The 27,218-nt window shown below is 42.9% G+C and overlaps 1 gene segment (V, D, J or C); it reads right to left on the reverse strand.

Annotated features, from left to right (window-relative positions):
* Window positions 1-5,679: 5,679 nt before the first annotated feature.
* On the reverse strand, window positions 5,680-21,496 carry LOC103609346. The segment is given in 3 exon segments: window positions 5,680-5,704; window positions 10,705-11,008; window positions 21,331-21,496. Coding segments are annotated over 3 exon segments (495 nt in total).
* Window positions 21,497-27,218: the final 5,722 nt, after the last annotated feature.

Below are 27,218 nucleotides of genomic sequence, written 5' to 3' on the forward strand. Positions count from 1 at the left end.
GAATCTTGGACTTCCGATTCAGTAGATGGCGTTGTTGAGCTTTTAGTACTCGTTCCGGCTCGGCAATAATTTCTTAAATAATACACTAAAAGCAGGAAGAGACAAAGCAATTTCAGACAAAACCTGTGCACTGAAGGGAACAATTAACAGAATGAAAATAAAACCTGAGGTTCATGTGTGTGTGGTGTGTGAGCTGCTTGTGTGCTATGAGAATAACATTTAGAGTTTCTCATGTTTTATGATAGGTTTCTTCACTCTGTGGCATATTTTTTATGTTTATTGAAATATTCAATATGGTATTCTATTTAAAGTTTTTAAAGTAGGCATGCATTTCTCCTAGAAGTGCTTTGTAAATACATGCATCCTCTCTGACCATCATGGTCACTAGCAGTGCTCCAGAGCACCAAGTCCCAGAAATTCTGATGCTTTACACAGACTGATCCTCACATCCTAGCTCCTATTTGATATAATCTGACCTACCGAGAATATACAGAACCACTAATATGGGAGCATTCAGTGATGCACACCCCAGCACTCAATGTCACATGTCCCGTGGTGTTGCAAAAACCACTTCCTGCAGGGCAGCTGGGTTCTTCCAGAAGGTGGGTGTGGGGTTCACTCTATTTGGAGGACTGTGATGTCAGTTTTTCTTGGAATCAAAGTGGACTTTGAAGATGGTGGATAGAGATCCATTGATCCTGAATGTAATCAATATATTCAGCCGATGAAGGACCAAGCTGATCTTCCAGAATTTATAAAAAGATGGGACACATGGAACAATCAAACATTGATGAGAAGATCTGGATAGACCTCTGAGAGGCAAACAAAGGTGCAAATGTTGCTAAAATCAATCTGTAATAAACTCATGCCATTCAGATTGGTTATTTATTATTGAAAAGTTTGAGAGACTAGATATGAATAACATAAACATAATTTGTTGAGATTAGGAAGATTTTTGCAGCACTTGAACCTTTTGTAGAAAAATCAAGAACGACTATGAAGAAACAGAAAAGCCCAGTCTTTTTATTATTTTCATGCCAATGCAAAAGCTATAAAATAAATCCACCAAGAAACAGTCGTACTTACAAATACACTGCAGTACAGAATATAGACCCACACAAAATAACACATATTGACATGCGTAAAATAACATCCACTATGTGAAACTTAAACATGCACTCACACATTAACACCTGCACATTAAAACTCAAAATTACACACTCAGTACAATGCATAAATGCACGCACACACTAATGCATACATCATCCTACATACTAACATATTAACACACATAACACACAAACGTAGAGTAAAACACGCACATACAAAAACAAGAATAACATGCCTTTAGGAAAAGATATTTTTATTATTTTTTGCATTCATAGAAAATACTAGACTCATTTGAAAACCCATCTCTAGCCCCCTTCTTCACCTTGTCAACATATATCTGCAGGGCAATGCTGAGGGTCCCAGTTGACTGTGATTGAGCATATGCATCCCCTGCAATGCCCTGAACGCTGTGCGGACAGAGCTCCTCCCTGAGAGGACAAACCCCACAAAACACGTTCCTCACTCAGAACCTACCTCTGTGAATATTACGGAGATCACCTGATTTCTTTATGGCTCTGTCAGTGTTCGTGATGCCGAGCAGGTATTTGACTCCATCTGGTTTCATCAGGACAGAAGAGCCCAGTGACATCCAGAGAGTGACTGCTGGCTGCTCTACATGAGTGGCCAGCAGGATGCACAGAGAGACGTGGCATCTACTGGGCCCTCCTGAGTTTATTTCTCTAGCACCTATCTGAGGGTCCTGAGCTCCACAAGTGTTCAATACAGAGATGCCCAGTTCTCAGACTAGCCCTGTGAAGTGAGGTGCAGGGACGTGCATCTGATTACACTGACAATACGAATCATATGGGGCCCTTGACAAACGCATGGGTTTCCAAACCTTGTCCAGGAATGTGAGCTTTGGACAGGTTTGTGTCTTTTTCCCAACTCTACAGAATCGAATTCTGGACAGTATTTACAGACTTTCAATGAATTGATTGATTCGCATGTTACTTCTTTATTTTTTATCAACTTGGATCCATGCGCCTGCTACAAACTCAGATCCGTAGTTGCCCCTTCACACACCTAGCCCAGGCAGCATAAGCTGTTCCTGAAATCTCAATGTCTTAATGCTAAGATAAGAGTGAAACTGAAAATTCTGCAATATTTGAGTTAACAAAGCCATCTCATTCCTCCACAGTCTTACAATTAAGCTTGCATAACTTCAGAAATTCTCTCTTTAAGTGTATTTCTCATTGCCTTTTGAGTTACACAATTGCTCCCATTAAAACAGGATAATCCTACAAACATCAGTAGTCTTTTTAAAATGCACGTGTGTGTGTGTGTATCATGCATGTATTTACATACATCGTAAAAAGAAAAAGCCAGGTTTTGGAAAGGAACCCCTCCACAACCACCTCTGCACCTGCTCCTGGGTCTGGAGTCTGAGCTGGATGGGTCCTGAGTGCCCCCTCCAACCCATCTCCCACCCTGCAGGGGAGGTTTATATCTGGGCTCACGGTGTGTTCTCCCAGTTTCTCTAGTTCAGTTTTAAATGTCTGTACCTGGGATTCAAGAAGCTCCTTCAGTAACACCATATGATTTTGACATAATCTCTTGATAGTGAATTCGACTTTCTTAACCCTGTCAACTCTGAAAGAAGACCTTAGGCAAGATTTTATTAAAACACCAGGCAACCCCTTCACTGAAGTGGATACAGAAGATACACACACTGATTTCAGAAATAGTGGTCCTGGGGAGGGTCTTTTACCTCCGTCAAGCTCTTCTCATAAAAGTTCACATCATAGAATATCTGTAAGTATAGAAACATGTGGCCCAACACCCATCCCACATGCACTCCTGCAAACCCAGGCTCACACACACTGTAGATAGTTATCTTCATAATGGGTGGAAAATCTGTCCTTTCTTCCTGTACCTAGCACATGGGTAGTGCTCCCCACAATGACTCTAGTCCTGGGTGCGTGTCTTGCTTTGTCAAACAGAACCAAAGCAACAGGACTCAAGTGGAGACTTGGGAAGGGCCTACACAGTTGGTTTGCCTGTTGACCCAGTGCCCGGGACCCCTGCAGATGCCCATGAGTAGGGTCCAGGCTCAGTGAACAGAGGATCACACACAAGGAGCCAAGCCCAATCAGGTCACCCACAATTAACACCCTTGATGTGTGGAAAGTGTTCACCAGACCTACACACCTGTTGTCCCCTGACTCAAGAACACAGTCAGGACCCCAGGGCAAAGCCACAGACGGGGTTCAATGGTTCATCTCCCAAGGAGCAGGAGCAGAAGCAGGAGCTGATCTAGAAAGCCGGGTCGTGGAAATGTGAGCTTGGGGGTCAGGGCCCCAGTGGGCCAGTGTCTGCAATGGGAATCTGCCCCCACATCTTTCTGTTGGAGACGTCTCTGGTGGGATCATGTCCACATCTTTTCTGCACAGATGGGCTCACATGGTGGCTGAATTGTGTTTGTGGTTCTCAAGTCTGAGGCAGGAAAGAACTTCACTAAACAACAGCAGATTAGGAGACACATCTGCTTCCTGGCCCAGTTGAGATAACTCTGGGCTTCTGACTTCAGCTCGGTGCTTGCATGAGACGGGTGTCCCCACGAGTCTCACTCTGGGGTGATCACAGGCTGAGCAGTGCCTGAGAGAGGGGCGCTGAGGATCTTTAATAGTTGTAGCTCTCAGAGTCCTCTAAATTACCTACTGTTTACAATTGTTTCTCGCGTGTTGTCTTTGGGCTCCCCTGAGCTTTCCTCCTCAGAATCTGAGCATTTGCAACTTTCAGATTTAATCCACTCTTATTTCACTGGTCTAGTGGTAAAGAGTTGGGTATGAGAATGTTACATATTTTTATGAAATTGATGACTTCGTGTTCTCATGTCTCCATGATGTTCCTTTCACAAGGGCCCTTCATGTGACAACTCATTTTCCTCCACCCTCTACTCAAGTGGCTGAAGCATCTTCCTCTATTTCCTTGAATCTCACCTCCTCTGAGTGTTTTCACTCTTTAGGTGACACAGAATCACTGCATATGGACCTAGAATGGGAATAAGTTTCTTCTCTCTCTCAAATTTAGGTTTGAAAATGTTACTGGGAAGGAGAATCTTCCTGGTGAAGGCTGTGGATGCACATCTCAGGTATTAGTCCTGCACGTGACAGATGCACGAGGGGACCTATCTCAGTCCTCAACCTGGGAACCTGGAGATTCCTGGAAGGAAAGGCCACAATGATGTGCGTGTGCAAATCCCAGGAGCTCTCACCCTCACATGCTCCACAACTGTCCTCATCCATTTATAGAAATTTTATGGAAGTGTTTTTCCAGATTGGACCTGTGGCAGCTTCAGATTTAGGCTAAAAGGTCTCACCTGTCACTTTGGATGTGCCTGTCCCTTCCAGTTTTTAGGGCAGCAGTTTTATCTGCAGTTTCAGTGCTATGATGGGCCTATGGCCAGCACTGATGTTCAGTTTCTGTACATTGTTTTTGTCCTTAGAATAAGGGTAACAATTTCCAAGCTTTCTGAATGTTTGAGAAGAAACTGGAAGCACCTTTAGAGGTTGACTTTGACCGGCTACTCGGAGGAGTATTCTGATTTCACCAAGTGTAAGTGACACCTGGGCAGACATAATTAGATATGGAACAAAGCAAAAGATGGGAAGACACGCATGCACATCAAATGGACTTTTCACTTTTTCTTCCCAGGCACTGAGTTAAGCTTCATTTCCCAGGGGCCCTGCAGATGGAGTTGGAAATGTGAGGTGAAGTTCTGGACGACGGACAGTGAGAGGAGTTGTGATGATAATCACCCCACTGTCCCACCTTCTGGCCCTTTTATCAAGGTCACGTCTAAGGGAAGTGTCGTGATCATGCAGGGTCCTCAGTCCACTTCTTATCATTAATGATTTCTGCATTTCCTAGTGACACATGAAGACATGAATTCACAGTGGTCCCGGTGTGTCTTCAGGAATGGGTCAATGAAAACCAGGTAACATGCCCTCCACAAGAAAAACAACATGCAATCTAGATAAAAATGCAAAAATCTACATTTGAAGACTCTTAAAATTGGCAAAAGGCACACAAGGGAAGGGGCACACGTGTGAGAAGCCCTGAGCCTCAGGAAAGGCCGTCACAGTCTGAAATGTTAGTGGAGGCAGCTGTCATCTCCACCCAGCACATACTCATGGCTCACCAGACAGAATCCTAGTGAACAACCAGCTTCCAGATGAAAGAAAAGTCTCAGGCCACAGAAAGTAAAACCTTTGAAGGACTTCTAGATTCCTTGAACTTTGGATGAGTTAAGCAAGACATGGACAAATCTATCAAGGGTGGAATTGTTAACATCAAGTTACTTAAGTATAACCTCTGACAGTTCATGAGCTGGTCACTAGTTATGCTTTTTTTCAGAAAACCACACTAAACAAGAAAATATAAAACAAGATGTAGTACAAGAACATAACAATAATAAAAAAATGTAAGAAATGAGCATAACTTCATAAGAAAAACAAAAGTTTTTCCAATATTTTGAAAGTACATATTTCCATATTTTAAATATTTATTATTTTTAGCATATTCATCATTCCAAATCATAATCTCTGTCCATGTACACAACCTCACCTGTTACTCCCAACCTCTCTCCCTCCTGACCCCCATCATGAGTATCCATAGCCCTGTTCTGTCCTTTGGAAAGTTTAACATATTGTGGCATTGTGTGTTTCCTTCTTTTTCTTTCTTCCTTTCCTTCCTTCCTTCCTTCCTTCCTTCCTTCCTTCCTTCCTTCCTTCCTTCCTTCCTTCCTTCCTTCCTTCCTTCCTTCCTTCCTTCTTAGCACACAGTTATGAGTGAGAATGTGCTATTACTGTTTCTTTCTCTGGCTTAATTTACTTAACTTAATTTTCTCCAGGATCATCCATGTTGCTGCAAAGGGAAAAAATTCCTTAATTTTAATGGCTGAGTAGTATTCCTCTGTGCACATATACCACACTTTCCTTATCCAATCATTTGTCAATGGACATTTACGTTGACACCATATCTTGGCTATTGTAAAAAAGTGCTGTGATGAACATGGGAGTGCAGGTGTCCCATCAACATGATGACTTCCCTTCCTCTGGATATATACCCAGCAGTGGGTTTGCTGGATCATGTGGTAGTGATATCCGTAGTTGTCTGAGGAATCTCCATACTGTTTTCCATAATGGCTGTGCTAACTTACAGTCCCCACAACAGTTTAGGAGAATTCCCCTTTCCCTGCATCCTCACCTCACCTGTGTTTGCTTTTCTCGGTCTTGTTAATAACGGCCAGTCTAGCTTGCATGAGATAATATCTCAATGTGGTTTTGATTTGCATTTCTCAGATGACTAGTGATGCTGAACATTTTTTCATGTACCTGCTGGCCATTTGTATGCTTTCCTTTGAAAAATATTTATTAGTTTCATTTGGTAATTTTTTAATAAGAAGATGATGATGATGATGATGATGATTATGATTATTATTTTATTTATTTATTTATTTATTTTAATGTGTAGCTGTTTATTTGTGTATTCTGGATATTATTGCCCTGTTAGGTGTATCATTTACAAATATTTTATCCCATTCAAGAGGTTGTCTTTTCATACTTTGGATTATTTCCTTTGCTGTACAGAAGTTGTTTGATATAATACCATTTGTTTAAGTTTTCTTTTGTTGCTTGTGCTTTTGGGGTCGGATTCATAAAGTCTTTGATCAGTCCTATTACCTGGACTGTTTCCCCTATATTTTCCTTTAATAATTTTATGGTTTCAGGTTTTATAATTAAGATTAATCCATTTTGTATTGGTATTGGTATATGGTGAGAGGTGCAGGTCCAATTTCATTTTACTGCATATGGAAATGTTCATGCTTCCCCCCGAAATCTACAGATTCAATATAATTCCCATCAAAGTATCAATGGGATTCTTCACAGAGATACAGAAAGCAACCCAAACGTTCATATGGAATAACAAACGACACCAGATTTCCAAAGCAATCGTAAGAAAAAAAAAAAAACCATAAAGCTGGAGGCATAACACTACCTGACTTCAAATTATAGTGCAAAGCTATTGCAACCAAAATGGTGTTGTACTGACATAAAGAGAGACACTCAGATCAGTGGAACAGAAGAGAAAACCCAGGAATCAACCACATACTTACAGCCAACTGATCTTTGCCAAGTGCAGCAAGAACGTACATTGGGGAAGATACTGACTCTTCAATATATGGTGCTGGGAAATTGGACACTCACTGTGTCTCCTGCACAGTCATTCATGGCTGTGTCCTCAGCGGTCACGGAGCTCAGCTGCAGCGGGAACTAGTTCTGGGCCCCTCAGCAGTGGTGGAGATGTGGCCCTGAGTCAAGGGGCCATGGTTTATCCTCCATGATGATCCGCTGTAGTGACTATATCCAAGCCATTGAAGCCCCTTCCCCAGAGGGTGGCAGGTCCAGCTCCAGCCATACCCACTGGAGACGGAGTAACCAGAGATGGTGCAGGTGAGGGAGAGGGTCTGCAATGGCTTTGCCAGTCCTGGGCGTGACTCCTGTGGCTGCACCTAGGACAGGACACCTGGAAAAAGAGGGAAAATCCTCGTGACTGTCACACAGCACACTCCTCCTATCACGTTTCTGAAACCCTGATGCTCACACTGGGAAGCTGTCAGCAGACAAAGGAAAAAGGGTAAAATGTTCATCTTCTTGAGAGACAGAACAATGTCTTTCACAGAGAAACTACACAGGATGATGAGAGATTGAGGGAGAAATCTGACAATCCCCAGCATCGTCACCCTGATACAAGCAGAGCTTGGGGGAAGTTCGCATGTGCCAGGAGCCCTCAACACCCAAGAATGAGGAAGTGCAGTGACCGTGTGCATCCAAGCCTCTTCAAAGAGCTGGTCTCAGGCACCAGAGGATGCACACAGTCCTCATCTAAATCTTCTGCACGCTCCTGAGCATGCAGGGCTGTCATGACTGAGCATGCAGACTGTCATCACTGAGCATGCAGGGCTGTCATCCCTGAGCATGCAGCTGTCATCCCTGAGCATGCAGGGCTGTCATCCCTGAGCATGCAGCTGTCATCCCTGAGCATGCAGGGCTGTCATCACTGAGCATGCAGGGCTGTCATCACTGAGCATGCAGGGCTGTCATCCCTGAGCATGCAGCTGTCATCCCTGAGCATGCAGCTGTCATCCCTGAGCATGCAGCTGTCATCCCTGAGCATGAAGCTGTCATCACTGAGCATGCAGCTGTCATCCCTGACCATGCAGGCTGTCAACCCTGAGCATGCGGCTGTCATCCCTGAGCATGCAGGCTGTATCCCTGAGTATGCAGCTGTCATCACTGAGCATGCAGCTGTCATCACAGCCTTGACGCAGGGACACAGATCAGATAAACACGTGGCTTGGTGGATGCAGAGGACAGAAGAGCGGGAGGGGCTAAGTAATGCTTGTGCCCAAGTGCATGGGCTGGAGACATCCCACTGCTCTTGTATCCACCTGAGGACACTCCATCATAAAGTGCCTGGTAGTCGCTCTTCTCTGGGAGGGAGGCTTGGGGAAAATTGAAGTGCATCCCCCCCTTGTTTGACAACAGGTGTCACAGCCTTTGAGACCTTGTCCACCTCTGACCTGTTGAGGCAGCCCTGATCTCCCTCTCTCCATCAACCCCCACCATTTGATTCTTTTCCATTTTATAATTTCTCTTCCTGCACCTCCATGGTAGACTTGAATAACAATACCATTCTTGCTCATAACCATTTATATACTGTGATTTATTTCCTTTGCTTTATCATCCTTTAATAGGAAAAAGAAATACTTTAAGGTTAAAAAAGTCATTTTCAGTCATGCTCAGTGTCCTGCTGTGCTTTCAGCAGGTGTAAGTTCATCTTTCCCAGCATGGTACAAACACACGCACACACACACACACGCACACGCATGCACGCACACACATGCACACACACACACACGCATGCACGCACACACATGCACACACACACAGTCTTTGAAGCACAGATCAGTCATGATCCCTGTGCATACCTCTCAGGAGGCAGCTTGTACCCTAGACTGTGTTCTGCACCCCCATTCATTCTCAGAGTCTGTTTTGTGAATCCCCTTTATGTGCACCTGCAGATCAGGAGGTGAGCCAGGTCTCCACACAGGTGCAGCAGTTTCCTCCCACCTGCTCCTCTCCCTGCTGCTCCCTCTTTTCTGTTCTTCCTGGTGTTTCTCTTCCTGTCTTTATTTCATAAAGGCTGAGTTTTCACTGTTATTGCTGCTTGAATGCAGCAGGGATGGAGCATTCCAGAGACTCTCACACCATCAGAGATGGCTGGGGAGGAAAGGGGGCCACCTGGGTTTTATCATGTGTTGGAGTCATATGGGCAGAAATAAAGCATCTCTGACCACAGGGACTTCAGCCATCATGGTCCTGTCCAGAATATGATTTATAAAGAGATCTTACACATATCAACAAAAGGATTAAATCTCAATTTAAAATGGGCAAGTGATAGAATCCACATTTCTAGAAATAAGGCAAATAGCTGAAGAGCAAATTAAGAGATCATCAACTTCATTAGTTATCAGGGAAACACAAATAAACGCACATGGGTTTACTTCAGAGGCACTAACATGGCTGTATGTTTTTAAAGGAAACGTTGTCCCCATGGACGTGTACACACTTGAAAGCTTCCATAGCGTTGGGGTTTAAGGAAAAGCTCAAGTGCTGCTGTGGTAATGATTTGGGCAGTTACATAAAATGTTAAATGCAGGACAACCCTATGACCCAGTAACTCCACCCCTAGGTATTGGCCCAGGAGAGCTGAAAAGAGGGGTCCAAACACAAATGTGCACAAATCTTCACAGCAGCTCTGTTCATGGGGGCCAAAAAGTGAACAACTCAAATGTTCATTGACTGAGGAATTGATAAACAGATGTGGCAAATTGATACAATTGGAAACAATTCACCTACAAAAATGAAGTTACTTACACATGCTACAAAATGAATGAACTTTGAAAATATTACGCCACACAAAAGAAGCACACACAAAAGGCCACATGTTACATAATCCCACTCATATAACATACCCAGAATAGGCATGTCCATAGATACAGAAAACACATTAGTGGTTTTCAGGGGCTTGGAGAGGGTGGGATGAGCAGTGACTGCTTGTAGGGGGTGGGGTTTCTTTCTCAGGTGATGAAAATGTTCTGTAACTACACAGTGGTGACAGCTGACAAACCTTGTGAAAATATGAAGTGCCACTAACCAGTATCAAATGGTTAAAATGGTGAAAATAATGTCATGTAAATTGTAGCATCATACAAAAAAAAAGCACATTAAACTTAATTTTTGTTTTACATTGATCATTTTAAGGTAAGAGAAACCACATTTTAAGGAAACACATAAAGCAAATAAAGGAAAAGAAAAAAACAAGAACAAGAGTTCCTGAGTATGACTTTTGCTGACCAGAGACAGGAAACACCAAGGACTGAAAGGAAACCCTGGGTGTCCTGTGCACCTGCTCCTCAGTGGAAATTCTCCATGTAGTGTGTTCTGGGTTCACTCAACCACCAAGTCCCCTCCTGTCTTCCTACAAAGAGGTTTGTGTCTGGGCTCACGGCGACTTCCCCTCACTGTGTCTCTCGCACAGTAATACACGGCCGTGTCCCCGACTATCAGGCTGCTCAATGTTAAATAAGCTTGGCTCTTGGAGGTGTCCCTGGTGATGCTGACTCGTGATTTAAGATCTGTATTATAGTTTGTGCTTCCATCACTCCATATCGCATCGACCCACTGCAGCCCCTTTCCTGGACGCTGGCGGATCCAGTGCATATCATAGCTGGTTAAAGAGAATCCAGATACAGAGCAGGTGAGGGACAGGGTCTGTGAGGGTTTCACCAGGCCAGGACCTGACTCCTGCAGCTGCACCTGGGACAGGACACCTGGGGACAAGAAGTATCACCGTCAGTCAAACACGCATGAAGCCACCACATTCCCAGGTTCTATTTCCTGAAATCCCTGGAACACTCACAGCCCCAGGACACCCATGCTCTGATGAAGGGCTCCTGGTGGGAGGAGACTGGGGCTGCTCAGGCCAGGGCTGGCCTTTCAGCCTGACACTGGCGTCTGCTTTGCATGAGGAGGCCTCTGAGGATATAAGTGTGGGAGCAGAGGGGACAGTCTCTGTCTGTCCTTGTCTGGGCAGAGCTTTTTACCTTGTGCTGCTGAGAGGAACTGAGGAGACAGAACCTCAGAGACTCTTCTGTGCATCACTGCCTGGTCTTCCTGTTTCCAGACAAATATGAAGAGAAGTGGAGATGGAAGGTGGAGGGTTTGACAGCACAGAACATGAAGAAACCTTTGAATTAAAGAGATTCTAGGTTCCAGGAGAAGTCCATGACCCTTTGATCCTCATGTGCTCCATTGACCATGTCTGTTGTTTGATGCTGTCTCTCAGCTGGTGGCCTCAGTCTCTCTGCGCACAAACCTGTTATGTGTGACTTCAAGTGAAACTGTTGGAATTTTGTAGACCCTTTTAGTTGATTCCTTCCAGAAGAGATAGAGTTTCCTATGAGACTCAGATGTGAGTGTGTGCCATTTTTGTGTGTAAGCATATACATACCCATGTATATATATATGCATGTATTTATTAAGAGAGAAAGAAAGTCCCCTGCTCCTTCCTGTTCCTGAGAGACAAGTCACTATGGCAAATGCATAGACAAGATGCACCCCCACCAAGTATATGACAAAATCATGTTGGCCTAGAACTCTTACTGTGGAAATTTCTAGAAATCTCAATCTTCCTCAATCCCATTTAGAAATCCTCTGCTCACACTCCTGCCCCGACACTTCCAACGTCAGCCTTGACTGTCACATCAGACTCAGTCTTGAGGTTCGTGATCTCGTCACTTGCTTCAGGTCACAGGTGACTCCTCGGTGGTGTTTTCTTAAGTGCAGCTCCTCCTGCAACTGCAGACCTGTGAGATGGACACTCTGTGCCCTGCCTCCCCTTTACCCAATGTACTGTGATGAGTCACTTCCAGGATGACCACTGTAGACCATCCCGTTCAAAGACTAACTCCAGGCACCTGGGAGTCACTGGATCACAGCAAATTCTGAACGTTGGTTGGGCACGACGTACCACTGTCTGGTGATGGTCCATTTCTTATTTCTTGGAATGACACTGCACGACTCACAGATTAATTATTTAGGATTCTAGTCCAACCCTGTTAGGAACATTTCCTTTCTCAATTTGAAATTGGCATTTTCAGTTGATTACTTCTTTTAGGCTTTTTTATTTAAAATAAGCTGGGGGCAGTTACAGGTTGTGTAATTGTATTAAAACATATGTAAAAAATGTTCCCCTGTGATAGTCCAGGACATGCAGTGAGTAATCTTAGCTATCCACACCAGAAACAATGACTTTGAAATGGAGAAGAGGTACTAATAAAAATCAAGGACTGTGCATTTTTGTAAAACAGCAGATTCCAAATAAGAAAATGCCACAGTCACTGAAGTAACTGTTTTCTCAGCGTCCAGGGTTTAGGGACATGTTTACTTAAATATAGGAAGGTGGAAGATGTCTACAGGCATAGTTCTGCTCAGTGAAAAGGAAAATGCAGACCCCTACCAAAAAAAAAAAAAAAAAAAAAAAAACCTTCTCACTCCCAGACTTGCTCTGCACCTGCCCATGGAGCTGGGCCCTGGGGGCAGACGGTCCTGAGTTTCCCACTCAACCAGTGCTGTGTCACCTTCCACAGCTCTTGCTGCTTTCCACAGACCAAAGTTGTAGAGATTTTCCTCTATGTTTTTTTTTTCTAATAGTTTCATAGTTTCAGGACTCAAATATACTTCTTATTCCATTTTGAGTTGCTTTTTGTATGAGGGTTCAATTTCATTATTCTCCATTTGAATACCCAATTTTCCCAACAAAATTTTTTGAAGAAACTGCTCTTTGCATTGCGGTTTCTTGGTTCTTTTGTTAAAAATCGGGTGAATGTAAATTTTTGGTTTTATTTCTGGGCTTTCTGTTCTATATGCTCTATGTATTTTTGTATGTCATCACTGAGCTGTTTCAATTATTTTAGATTTATAATATATTCTTAACCAATATTAAGTAGCATTTATCTCTGGGATGCAAGGATGGCTCAAAAGAAGCAAGTAAATAACTATGATAAATGCCTTTACAGAATGAAGGAGAAGAAAAACATATGATCATTTCAACAGAGATAGAAAAAGCATTTGATATATCTCCACCTATTTTATTAACAAAATATTCAACAAATTTGTTATAGCAATAATATCCTTCACTACATAAAATGTCGTATATGACAATTCCACAGCTAATAACAAGCTTAACATTGAAAGTTTATGTTTGTTATGTGTGAGCAGAACAAGACAATAACACCCTCTCTCACCACTTCCATTAAACATAAAACTGGAAGTTCTAGTCAGAGCATTGAGGTAATAAAAATAAATAAATGACATCCATTTATGAAAGAGAATAAAAATTGTTTTTGTTTCCTGATAACATGATCTATTATATAAAAACCCTAAAGACTCCATCTATGAACTGTGACAACTAATAAACATATTTAGTAATATTGCATGACACAAAATCAGCACACAGAAATCAGTAGTGCTTCTATGCACTAGCAATGAACTATCCAAAGATCAAATCTGTAAAATTATCACATTTAAAATAGAATCAGAAAAAAAATTCTTGGGAATATATGTAACAAAATTAGTTACAGATTTGTATATTGAAAACTAAAGCATTGATAAGATCATGGAAGTATTAATGGAAGAGAATTTTTCAAAACTGATGGCAGACATAAAAATGCAGATGAAGGAACTGCACAGAGCACCATCATGATAAATAAAAGCAACAGAAATGAAGTGCACACACACACACACGCACACACACATGCACACATGCACATTTACACAAACATGCACAAACATGCACACACGTGCACACACACACACACATGCACACACACCCATGACCAAGATATTAAATTTTATCACATTAAAACTGCAGAATATATCTAAAGTGGTTGTTTTAAGAAATGCTTACACATAAAAGAATAATCTTAAGCATTTCAGAGGACTTCTTGTCAGAATCAAAGCAAACAAACATTGAGAAGTTTTAAATATTTAAAGTGTTGGAAGCTGCAACCACCAACACCCACGATTCCTGATTCAGATAAATAATCCCTCAAAAGTTAAGGAGAACAACATCTCCTCATACTCTCCTTCCCCCAAGAATTGATGAATATTTGATATTCATATAATAGCACAGAAATTATAGCCAATGATAGACTGTAAATTTCAAAATAGCAAAGACAGTAAATTTTGAATGTCTCATGTTGGGAAAATATAGGAAGATTGTCAGGGCCCCTCAGATGCTCAGAATCTTGCCAAGCATTTGCTGTAAATATCCTCAGGTGTACATTTTTACTGCTTAATGCAATTGAATATGGGCACCCAGGTGTCCTGGGTTATGGACCTGAGTATAAAGGTCTAACAGCTCTGATCCACGGTGTTGCTTAGAACTCTCAAAGAAGCCACTAGGACGGCTGCTCCCAGCTCTGAATAAAGCCTGTTAACCTTTTACCCACTGCTCCAAGGACCTTTTTCTTATTACCTAGCTCATAGACCTGTGTGTGGAGGGATTGTGACCCAGTCTGTGAGCCCTAGCCCTACCTATACAATTGGCATAGTCAGCAGGGTTTGGGGGCAGGTACAGGAGCCTCTTGGGAGAAGAAGGTAATGTGGCTCCTCCTGAATATTCTGTACCCTCTGGCCACTTTCCCATCACCTGGTATCTGGTTGCTGCTCACAATACTGCAAGTCAGCATAGACCAGGCACTCCATGAAGCAGGGCATCCCCGGAGAACCCCTTGGGAGGAAGAGGAAATGTGGCTGTCCTTGAGTATGTGGTGCCCAATGGTCACTTTTCTGCTGACCAGAGCCTGGCTACTACTCAGTGTGTTTCAAACTGATCGAAATTTGAAGAAGAAAGCAGAGTTGTTGGAAGCATGAATAATTGTCCTGGAGGATGACACGCAGTGGGTGGCCACCCCTGCTTCTCACACCAGGGCTAACGACAAACCCAGTGTTGAGTTGGGGGAGACTGTGAATCTCCAGGCATGACCTGTTGTGCACCAGAAAGTGAAGTGTAAGCACCCTATAGGACCAGGCAGCCACTTGGCACACAATCCACAGGTATCCCAGTTCACTACCTATTTCCCTTATTCCCATGTTGAATTATTTGACTTACAGAGACAGTTTTGGCAGAAACAGGGGAGCTCCTGGCTGCTTGGGTGCTGAGGTTATGAGACCCAGGGGTGGATGGTGTGATGTGCTCTCGTAAGAAGATGGAAAGATTGGAGCCAATCCCGTGGCTCACTCAGGAGAGTGTGGTGCTGGGAACACAGCGGCGCTCCCGCCACGGGTTCGGATCCTATATAGCGATGGCTGGTGCACTCACTGGCTGAGTGCAGGGCAGGTAACACCAAGCCAAGGGTTGTGATCCCCTTACCGGACACACACACACACAAAAAAAGAGGATGGAATGTTTGACCTGTATTACCAGCCACCCTTCCCTGAGGCAGCAGCTACAGAATAGCTGTAGACATGCACAAGGGCCAGGTAATCACTCCTTAATGGAACGGGTGAGTGCAGCTACCTGAACCATGTGAGGGAATACTAGAGAACTCCCCAAGATTGTGAGTAAATATCTAACACATTCTGAGTTGATTCAAGTAATTCAGGGGCTGGGGATGCAGCAGTCTGTGTTTAATATAAACATCCCTGGCCCAGACAATGAAAGTTTTACAGGCAGCATGAGAGACATAGTGCTGCAGAATCACCCATCCACATCATTTGGGCAACTGATGGCCATACTGTCCCCGTACATTGGTCCTCCTATACATGTGGTAATGACCATGATACACAGCGTGGGTGAAGTAGAGAAAAAAAGACAAGAAAAAAGGTCTGAAAGTTGGCTAAGATCAACCCCCCAAGAAATGCTTGGGATTATATCCTGAGGGGACAAAGCAAGACTAGCCATAAGCGGATGGGCTTGACTTGCTTGCAGCAGGGGTTGATTCCAAGGAAATTGACTGGCAGCCAAATACAGTCCTGTTGGCTTTGTGGCAAGAATTGTGCCCTGAACAGCATTTCACTAAATGAAACAGGTGGCAAAATACACTTGGTGGATTTAAAGGATTTTTTGATTGCTCCTGAGGAGGCAGATGAAATGTTTCATTTTGATTAGGGAACAGGCAAAGCTATTTATCTTTTGGGGCAGGTGAGTACCAGAGGCCTCATGTTGAATTGGTGCTATATTGGTCAAGGTCTAATGTGCAGCATGTTTTGGCATTGGTGGATACAGGCACAGAATTTAGCCTGATATATGGCAATCCAGATAAGTTTCCAGGGGCCACAGTTCATATAGATGGATATGGAGGACATATTATTGAAGCCAAAGCCGTGTCACTGCCATTGAGCATAGGACAATTTCCCCTATGTGTGTATACTGTATATGTATCCCCAGTAGCTGAATACATCTTGGGTATAGATGTACTTTATGGTTTGCACCTGCAAACAACAGTTGGAGAGTTTCAGCTATGAATATGGACAGTAAAGCCTGTGTTATGGGGATATGCTATGTATGATCCACAGGTGTTACCCAAGCCAAGACATGTAGTTAATGTAAAGCAAGGATGACATGCAGAGAGAGGTGCCACCATATTGGAGTTAGAGAAAGTTGGCATTATTCATCTGACTAAAAGCCCATTTAATGCTCCAGTATGGTAAGTGAACAAACCTAATTGTATGTGGAGAATGACTGTAGACTATCAAGAACTAAGCAAAGTAGTGCCTCCTTTGCATGCAGCCATGCTTTTGGTTCATGACTTGATGGGTAAGCTGACAACTCAGCTGGGAACTTATCATGTATCGGACCTTGCAAATGCTTTCTTCTCTATTCCAATCTCAGCTGATAGCCAAGATCAGTTCACCTTTACCTGGAAAGGGATACGGTGGACCTTTCAAGTACTGCCCCAAGGTTATCTGCATAGCCCAACTGTCTGTCATGGTTTAGTGGCTGGGGAACTAGCCAAGAGGACAAGGCCCAGCACAGTTACAATGTTTCATTACATTGATGATGTGTTGTTAACCTCTGATTCTCTAGCAAATTTAACTCAGAAAGCTCCAATGCTGCTAAGCCATTTGGAACAATGTGGGTGGGCCATGAACACAGCCAAAGTGCAAAGACCTGGACTGTCAGTCAAATTCTTAGGAGTGGTCTGGTTGGGTAAAAGGAGGGTCATCCCAGAAGCTATTGTAGACAAGATACAGACATACCCTCGACCCACAACTGTAGCTCAGCTACAGAAATATTTGGGGATTCTGTGGTATTGGAGAGCTTTTGTACCCCATACAGCTCAAATGGCATGCCCAATGTATGCATTAATAAAGGACCCCCCTGGGATTGGACTGAGGAAGTAGAACCGGCTTTTAGGCTACAAAGAGGGCAATACAGTGAGTACAGGCTTTACAAGTGGCTGATCCCAATAAGCCTTTTGAATTAGATGTACATAAAACCCAGGAGGGGTTAGGATGGGGTTTGTGGCAGAGACAAGACCGATTCCAAACACCTGCATGATTCTGGTCTCAGCTCAGGAAGGATGCTGAAGTATGCTATTCTCTGATAGAAAAACAGCTACAGCTAGCAGCTGTATATACTGCCTTGATGGACACTGAAGCTATCACAGGAACTGCCAAAGTCCTAGTAAGGACAGCATATCTCACACTAGGTTGGCTGCGCATGTGGGCAACCAGCCCTAAAAACAGGTGTAGCTCAGACTCCCACTGTGTCTGAATGGGGAGCATATATAGAACAAAGGAACACTGTGTCAACGAGTCCTCTGTCCAAAGAACTGCAAGTTGTGCTAGGCGTGGTTGTGGAGGAAACTTTGCCATAATTGTTACCCATGGAGGTGGAGGCCACACCTTTCCATGAGGAACAGGGACCTATCACAGAACAAGCTTGGTATACAGATGGCTCTATCATGGGACCTTCAGCATCATGGGCAGCTGTTGCTGTCCAGCCCTTAACAGATACTATGTGGTATGAAAATGGCACAGGGCAAAGCAGTCAATGGGCAGAATTGAGATCTGTTTGGATGGTGATAAAAAATGAGCCTGGGCCATTAACCATCTCTACTGACAGCTGGGCTGTGTACAAAGCTTTAACTTTTTGGATTTCTACTTAGAAGTATCAACAGTGGATGGTAGGCCACTGACCCCCGTGGGGACAAGCCATGTGGCAAGAGTTATGAGAACTGGGCAAAGATGGCTAGAGAGAGCCCCAGCTGCAGAGGTAGCCCAGTGATTACATTGACGAATGAAGCATGCTGGCAGCAAATCCATGTGGATGGAGTCTCAAAAATGGGCCTTACCTGCAGACTTGGAAGATGTAGTGAATTTCTGTTGTGCTTTTTCAGAATGTGCTCAATAGAGTCCACATCCCCAGCTGGTGCCCCATACAGACGGGCAAATAACTTGAGGAAGGGTGCCCCTGGATTGATGGCAAGTGGACTTTGTCAGACCACTGCTAAGGTCGAAGAATTTCAGATACATCTTCACTGCTGTTTATACAGCTACTGGTCTTCTCTTTGTTTATCCTTGTAAGGCCTCAGACAGTGTAAACACCATTAAGGCATTGAATAGCCTTGAGGCCCTGTATGACCTTCCTGTAGTCACACAGTGTGACAGTGAACCCACTTTACTGGACATGAGGTTCAGAGGTGGGCTTCCCTGTTGTTTATTCAGTGGAAGTTGCATGTGCCATATCATCCCCAGGCAGCAGGGATGATTGAGGAATACAATGGTCTCCTAAAACAGGAGCTAAGGCTATCTGCCCAACCCCCGTCCCTGAAGGGGTGGACACGGCGGTTATGGCCAACAGTCAGGATTCTAAATAAGAGACCCTGCAAGCGCGGGCCCTCTCCAGTGGAAGATCTGTTGCATGGGGCTGCAGCACATAAACAAGGGCAAATCACTACTAGAGATGCGCTTTTGGCAAGAATGGAAATATTCTCTTACCAGCCCCAACCTGTTTACTACTAGAACAGACAGTACGATGGGAATGGCCTTGGAGAATAGAAGCCCCCCATATATGCTGGGTAGGCCTAATAGGACCTAAGGGAAAAGGATTAGTAGACGATTTGGAAATTTCACCTTGGATGATAAGTACCTGGAGTAATCCAGTAAAGGTAACATGGCCTGGAACAGATGAGCGCTCTATTCCTAAGGGCACGTTTATATTGTCATTATGGCCAAGTATGAGTTCCCCTGTAGTGTTACATGTAGAACCTACAGATCCAACAGTGTTAGCAGATAATGTATGCTATCATAAACAAGATGCTTATTCATGCAACCATCTTTCCCAGGATGGCAATCTGGCATGTGTCTTACCAGAGATGCAAGAGTTCTCCCTATTGGTACCAATAACCCTTCTGTCTTTTCACCCATAGTGTTCTGGTTGTGGGCACCAGAGTTGACTGGGTACATCATACGTTCGTGTGACCAATGTGTCTGCTTATTGAATATGCACTGAAGTTCACACCAGTGATGACTACTAACTGGGCATGTGTGGGTAATTGTTGAAAGGACAGAACTATGGTACAAGTCTAAGGCATATTGGACAGACAATAGGTTATATGAATATAAGGGTCATTTGTCCTAGCTAAGGGAACATTCCAGAAGATTCTGAACCATGGATTATATGGTAAGGGACCCTGAAGCAGTGGATTATTGGGAAAATATAAGAAAATGGTCAGGGCCCCTCAGATGTTCAAAATCTTGCCGAGCATTTGCTGTAAATACCCTCAGGTGTTCCTTTTTACTACTTTTTTATTTATTTATTTATTTTTTATTTTTATTTTGTCAATATACAATGTAGTTAGTTATTGTGTCCCATCACCAAAACCTCCCTCCCTCCTCCCTCTCCCCCCTCCCACCCAGATGTGTCCCCTCCATTTTCTCGTTGTAAGAGCTTCAAAAAAAAAAGAAAAAGAAAAAAGTTGAGGTTGTCAATGTAATTGCATCTGGGCACCCAGGGTCTTGGGTTATGGACCTGAGTATAAAGGACTAACAGGTCTGATCTACAGTGCTTCTCAGAACTCTCAGAGAAGCCGCTAGGATGCCTGTTCCTAGCTCTGAATAAAGCCTATTAATCTTTTACCCATGGCTCCAAGGACCTTTTTCCTACTACCCAGCTGGTACACCTGTGTGTGGAGGGTTTGTGACTCAGTCTGTGCAACAGACTTGAGTAGTCTGTGAGCCCTAGCCCTAGCTCTACAGATGGCGATATCAGGGAAATGTGTGTGAGGGATAATTTGGGGACATCAGAGAGTGGGCAGGGATTAGGACTTTGTCTATCTGGTTTTCATTATCTATGTGGACTATTCCCAAGGAAGCTGAGAGATACATCTTAGGACAGTTCCCAAGCCTACTTTGACAGATGCAGACCAAAAATTCAGCCTAGCAGGTCTCTGGTGGGATTGATCACTGTGCTTGTCACCCTGAATTGTGTACATGGAAACATGAGAGCTGTGTCTGGCCCTCAAGCAACTGCTTCTCTATCTGGGACACTGAAGGATGGACAGAGAGTGGGACAAATCCTGAACATCAGTGTCCATGGTGTGGATGAGGATCCAGAGGCTTTACTATCCCAGGGAGGACAGAGACCCTGTGGGCTGAGGTCATGGAGGGTGATTATAACAATGATGGGATGTGGGCTTGGCTGAGAAAAAAGGCCCATTTCTGGACAGTTTGCATCTGGACTTAGGTAAACTTTAGGGAAAAATATTCTTGATCCAAGGAACATAAGAATCCTTACAATGATTTCTGTGTCAGGAAAGAGAACAGGTCATGTTAAAACCTGAGGGGGAAAAATGTCCCCAGTGAATGGAAACATCTTATCTACAAATGAGGAAAGTTACTTCACTCTGTGTTGCTTGAGTGAGAACATGAGAAATTAGAGTCACAAAGAACAAAGCAGGAAATGACCCTGTGGGCATCTGGGAGTCAGCAGAGCAGAGGAAACCTCAGATCCCAAGAGGAGCCCCCCATCCCCTCTCTGCACCTGCTCCATGGGGCACAGGAGCTGGGTGGGCCTTGAGCGCCCCCTGCAGCCCAGATGCCTCCTGTATCCTGCAGGGAGGTTTGTGTCTGGGCTCACACTAACTTCCTGTCACTGTGTCTCTAGCACAGTAATACACGCCTGTGTCCTCGTCGGTCACAGAGCTCAGCTGCAGGGAGAACTGATTCTTGGACGTGTCTCTGGTGACGGAGATGCGGCTCTTGATCAACGGGTTATAATATGTGCTTCCACCATAACTGATGCGTCCCATCCACTCGAGCTCCTTCCCTGAGAGTGGTGGATCCAGCTCCAGTAGGAATTACTGGTTGTGATGGAGTCACCAGAGACGATGCAGGTGAGGGAGAGGGTCTGCGAGGGCTTCACCAGTCCTGGGCCCGACTCCTGCAGCTGCACCTCAGACAGGACACCTGGTGACAAGGAGAATCAATCACTGTCAGTCATGTGCAGTCATGACCATCCCACAGACCTGTGCCTGACATCTGACAAACTCACATTTGGAAGTTGTCACCAGGTAAAGGAGAAGACCCCACAGTCTCATCTTCAGTTAGATCTCAACTCTGCCTTTCACAGAGACCTGAGCCCTGTCTGAGGACAGACCTGTGAGCTTCCATCACCCAAGCATCCACATTTACACTAGAGCTTGAAGGAAAATTTGCATGTTGGGAGCTGTGTTCTTATAAGTGGTTATAAACTTAGGTGAGAAACTTTCTAATTTTTTAAGTGCCTGTATAGTTTCGTTTTTCTTAAAATTATTTAAAATGCAATTATGGAATAGGAGAGAACCTGGTGAGTTTGAAATAACCGAAATGTGTCCCTAGCTTTCTGAGCCCAGATCTACCTTCCTTCAACTCCCATCTTCTGGGTTGTCTTGGTGCAGCCCAACTCTGCGCCATAAACCCAGGCTCTGGCTCTTGCTTCCCAGCACTGATCCCAGCAGAACCCCTGCTTTCTTTCCCTGTACCCTGTCCTGTCATGTGGTTCTCATCACACCTGAGAGCTTTTTACATTGTTACATTGTTGCTGTTCTATGAGTTTCAAGCCTACCTTGAGCTCTGTCCACCCTCTGATACAAGACACAGCACATGGGAACCCACAGGGACTCTTCAAAAAATGATGCCTTGTGCGTTACTCAGGAAACTGATTCTAAGTATTTCGGAAAGAGCAAAAGACTATTAAATGCCCCTGTCACAGAGTAAGTCCTGTGCATTTGTAGTGTAAATTTTTCCTATCTACATTCAGTTCTCATCCAAATTTTATGGATGTTAATCCTTCATTTAAACCTCTAATTTCATCAGTTATCCCTGATTTTTAAAGAAATCCTTAAAGCTACTCAATTATAATGGTAAGCATTCAAGCAGTAAAACCATCCAGAGCATATTTTTTTTTTCTTTTTTTTTCTTTTTTTTTTTTTTTTTTTGTGACCAGTAAGGGATCGCAACCCTTGGCTTGGTGTCGTCCACACTGCGTTCAGCTAGTGAGCGCACTGGCCATCCCTATATAGGATACAAACCTGCGTTCAGAGCGCTGCACTCTCCTGATTGAGCCACAGGGTTGGCCCAGAGCATAAAACTTTTAAAAACAAACTTCCACTTCACGCTCAAGAGCTGGGGTCCATGACAGCCCCTCCATGACTGCGGTCACTGCCCTCTGTACCACTGCCCAGCACAAAGAAAGAGGCCAGGGGCTGGGCTGGATGCTGGGCTGAGTCTGCCCCTGGGAGCTCCCTCGCAGTCCCAAGAGCAGGTCCATGTCATGCAGGGACAGCCCTTCATGTCACATTAAACAGAAGAGGAGAGAATGAGGAATTTCAGATGGACTATTTTTTATTTGATATGAAGACATTGAACGTGGGCTCTACTCTATAAACACTGTAAGTGCACAAAACTGTATTGGTAATGGGGGGCACCCAGTGTTGTACCACAAATCTACACAACTTCTTCATCCTGTGCAACTGAATGTGATGCCTGCTGAACTTTAATTTAATGAGCCAGGCTGTGAGTGTGTGTGTGGCATCTGTGCACATTCATTTTGGCATAATTAATCATATGCTCTAAATGACATCAAAATATCAAAAATGTATGTTATGTGTTGTCTTCAGATTGAAAGAGAATGGTGGGGAGTGCACTGGAGTCTAACACACTAAGCATGTGTCACCTCTGTCTGCCTGTCTCTCTGTTTTTCTCTCTCTCTCTCTCTCTGACTCTTGCTGTTTCTCTCTCTACACAAATGCAGACACAGAGACACACACACACACACACACACACACACACTCTCTCTCTCTCTCTCTCTCCACTGGTCTTTATTGAAAATCTACCTGGAGCAATGCCTCTGATCGATGCTGAGCAACTCCTTGTAAAAGACAAAAATGTGATCTTTGCAGTCTTCTTATGAATGTTCTTCAAGAAGTCACAGTGTACAGGAAGAATCTCCCGATGTACAAAGTGAGCAGGACCACACTGTGTTGTGGGGATTTAGTGCATCGCACACTGTTTCTTGTATTATAATTATCCTGCTAGACTGATGTATATTCTGGATGCAAACTCACAATAGGATTGTTGTGTTTTGTGGATGGATCTATTGTAAAAAACTATTTTCAGAAAAACAATATTGAAAAACCACTAATCAGGAGTGTCATACCACTTAATAGAGAAAATATATTCATAGAACAGAAATTGTCTCAAAATGTCAGAAATGTTAGAAAAAATACTAGCAGACAAAATTTTAAATGTGTTTAAATAAATGAAACAGGATTAAGAACAATGATTATACCAGCAATAATAATAATACTTAGTAGTATTTATATATCTAATGAATCAATAAGCAAATGTAAATAAAAAATATACGATTACAATAAAATACAAAAAAAAGAGTAGCATTGGAAACCAGCAGAAGCAGGGAATGAGATGATTTTATGTCTTGGTTTTAGAAGCATTAAAGGAATGAAAGTTCGTAGCATCATGGGACTAAATTCCGGTTTCTAGTTTGTCTCCTTTGAAACACCAATGAGCATGAGGGGGAGAGAGAAAAGGGAAAAGTGAGAAGAGATCCAAGAATAGACCCATAAGCCAAAGAAGAAATGCGGGGAACAGGGGTCAAGAATGATCTTACAGGGCAAATTCTAATGCAGCAAACCACGCCAAGATGTGCCTGTGATCGTGTGAGGTTTAAATAGAATGAAGGGTGAAAGGAAAAGGCAAAATGGGAGCTTTCATTACAAAAGTGCAGTTTTTAGCAATATTTGCCTTGCATGGTTGTAAGTATTTGAATGTAAGATAGTTAGGAACACATTACCAGAAATCAACAATAAAAATACCTGCCAGAGCAATGATGAAATAAAAACATAGACTTTTCAAAGCTTTACTGAAGTTCAATTATGCCTAAAGACAATAATCTAAACTGCAAGGCTGTGGTACTTGGTCACAAATCAATCACCGTGCTGTACCTTGCTCAGCGTCTTCCTGTCAGACTTTCTAACATCGGATATTCCTATCCCAGCCTCCATCAGGTCTGTTCCAAATGTTCAGGCTCAGAGATATTTATTGGTGGACTCTGATCACAGGGGGCACCAGGAATGGTGGTTTTGACAGACTATTCGGCCCTTTCCCTGACGCTGTCTGACTCCAGCCACCCATTGGCTCATCCACCTCAGTGCTCTGAAGCTCGTGGGGCCTTCTGCACATCCTCTGACATACGATGTGTCAGTTGTGGGATGTGTCCAGGGGTCAGCAGCTGCCCTGTCCTCACAGATAATCTGTGTTCTCAGGAAAGCTACTTTATGGCTGCTGCTGATTCAAGTTAATATTACTTAAATGTTTCTATTAATCAGCTGTACAAAATATAGACAAATTGCTTACTATCTTAAATCAGCAGTTGTGGTGAAACTTTACAAAGACAGCCGAGGTTGTTTTTCACCATATGTACCCAGTCAACAAGAAAACCCTGGGGATTCTCTAAAGGTGGGACATGGCTGGTAAACAAGCCTCAAGGACTCCTTGGACATCTCCAGGTAGATTTTCATCAGCTTCCATTCTTCAGAAGACGTAAATATGTTTTATTTATTGTCTGCCTATTTTGATAATGTTCTCAAATCATTCTTTGGCAAAAATGTTACTCTATCAGTTGATAAAAAGCTGATTTATTTTGTGTTTCCACCTGACATATGACAACATTTATATAAAGTGAGCTTGTCCAAATTCTAAACACAAGAGCACACACACATATACACATAGAAAGTATGTTTTGGGAGTGGTACATGTCAAATGGATACTTTGCAAAAAAACTGGTGATGACATTCTTCACAGAAATGTAAAAAAAAAAATACTATCTTAAGAGTCATATGGAAAAACAAAAGACACTGAATAGTCAAAGCAATCCATAGCAATAAAAAATATAAAATAAAATAAAGCTGGAAGCATCATACTATCATATAAACACACAAACATGGAACAACAGAACAGAACAGAGAACCCAGAAATCAATCCACATACTTAAAGTCAACTGACCTTTCAAAAAGGCACTAAGAACATACATTGGGGAAATTCCAGTCTCCTAAAAAATAGTTCTGTGAAAATTGGACATCCATGTGCAGAAGAATCAAACTAGATCTGCACCTCTCACCATATACCTAAATCAACTCAAAATGGATTAGACACTTAAATATACTACCCCGAAGTATAAAACTACTAAAAGAGAACATAGGGAAACACATAAGGATGTTGTACTTGGCAAATATTTAATGACAAACTTTTATGACGTCTAGACTTAACAAATTTTTGGCTTAACACTGTGTTTGGCAAAGGATTAAATGTATATTGACTTAAAATATTTTCAACATACAATGGGTTTATTGAGACACGACTCCATGATAAGTTGAGGAATAACTGTACAGATGAAACTCAGTTATGACAAGGCAAATTTTAGTGAAGATGTATGTAATGACTTTGGGGTAATTAACACAAACTATGTCAATGTAGTTAATGTGGACATTGACATCAGTCTCTAGTGATCTCATATGACAAACAGGACCAACTTTATTGGTGCATTTTTATTGTTCCCATTAGGGACTTCTGTCCATGTGGACACGTGACATAGTTCCACTCATGGAGGCAGGAGAGATGGTCTGCTGGGGCTTTCCTGATTCTTCAGGAGGGCATTTCAGAAGAATCATCTCCTTTCTTGCATAAAAGAAGGTATCTTCATATCTCTGTGTGACTCTTTGGAAAGTCATTCATGTCCACAAATCATAAATGTGAACTGTAACATGAAGCTAAAATGCCAGGTGAATTAGTGTCCAAATCTAGGAAAGTCAATAACTTGGATTCAAGGGCTGTTGAAATACCCAAGCCTGGATCCATTCACATCTGGGCGTCTTGTTTCAATAGTTTGTGATTTGTGTCATTGTTTAGTCCGTTCCAGTCACCTCTCTTTGCTTTCTGCTTAAATAGCAACACAAAATAATCAACAATGAGATATAAAATAACTAATTTGAAAAATAACCTAACATCAAAATTTGTTAGTTGTACATACTAACACATGCAGACGATGTGAATAAATGCTGATTGTACTCAAAATAGTTTTATCTTAAATAAGGAAATGCTGTGCATTTCTTAGATTTATTAGAGACTCACATTGACAACCTTGAAACAATATGTGTTAATGACTCATACCTTTAAATACAACTGTGTGTTATTAAGCAGGAATTTCTCTTATGTTGTTAGTTTTCCATTAGAGATAATCCTCTGCCTTACATAAAAAACCTAAGGAGAGGAATTTTTGCACTTATTTGAGCTCATCAATTAGTCCAAAACAGAAATAAGGACACATTATTTTGTTGTACTGCAGGTCTTAGGGACACATTGCAAACAAAGAGGTTTCTCACGTCTTCTGGAAACACCATTACAATAGACAAGTTTTGAAACTTTTAGAACCACACCTACATCCCAGATACTTGTCTACCTGGACGCTCTCAGGAC

The sequence above is a fragment of the Galeopterus variegatus genome, unplaced genomic scaffold (assembly GCF_000696425.1).
Source record: "Galeopterus variegatus unplaced genomic scaffold, G_variegatus-3.0.2 Scaffold9507, whole genome shotgun sequence".
Lineage (NCBI taxonomy): Eukaryota > Metazoa > Chordata > Mammalia > Dermoptera > Cynocephalidae > Galeopterus > Galeopterus variegatus.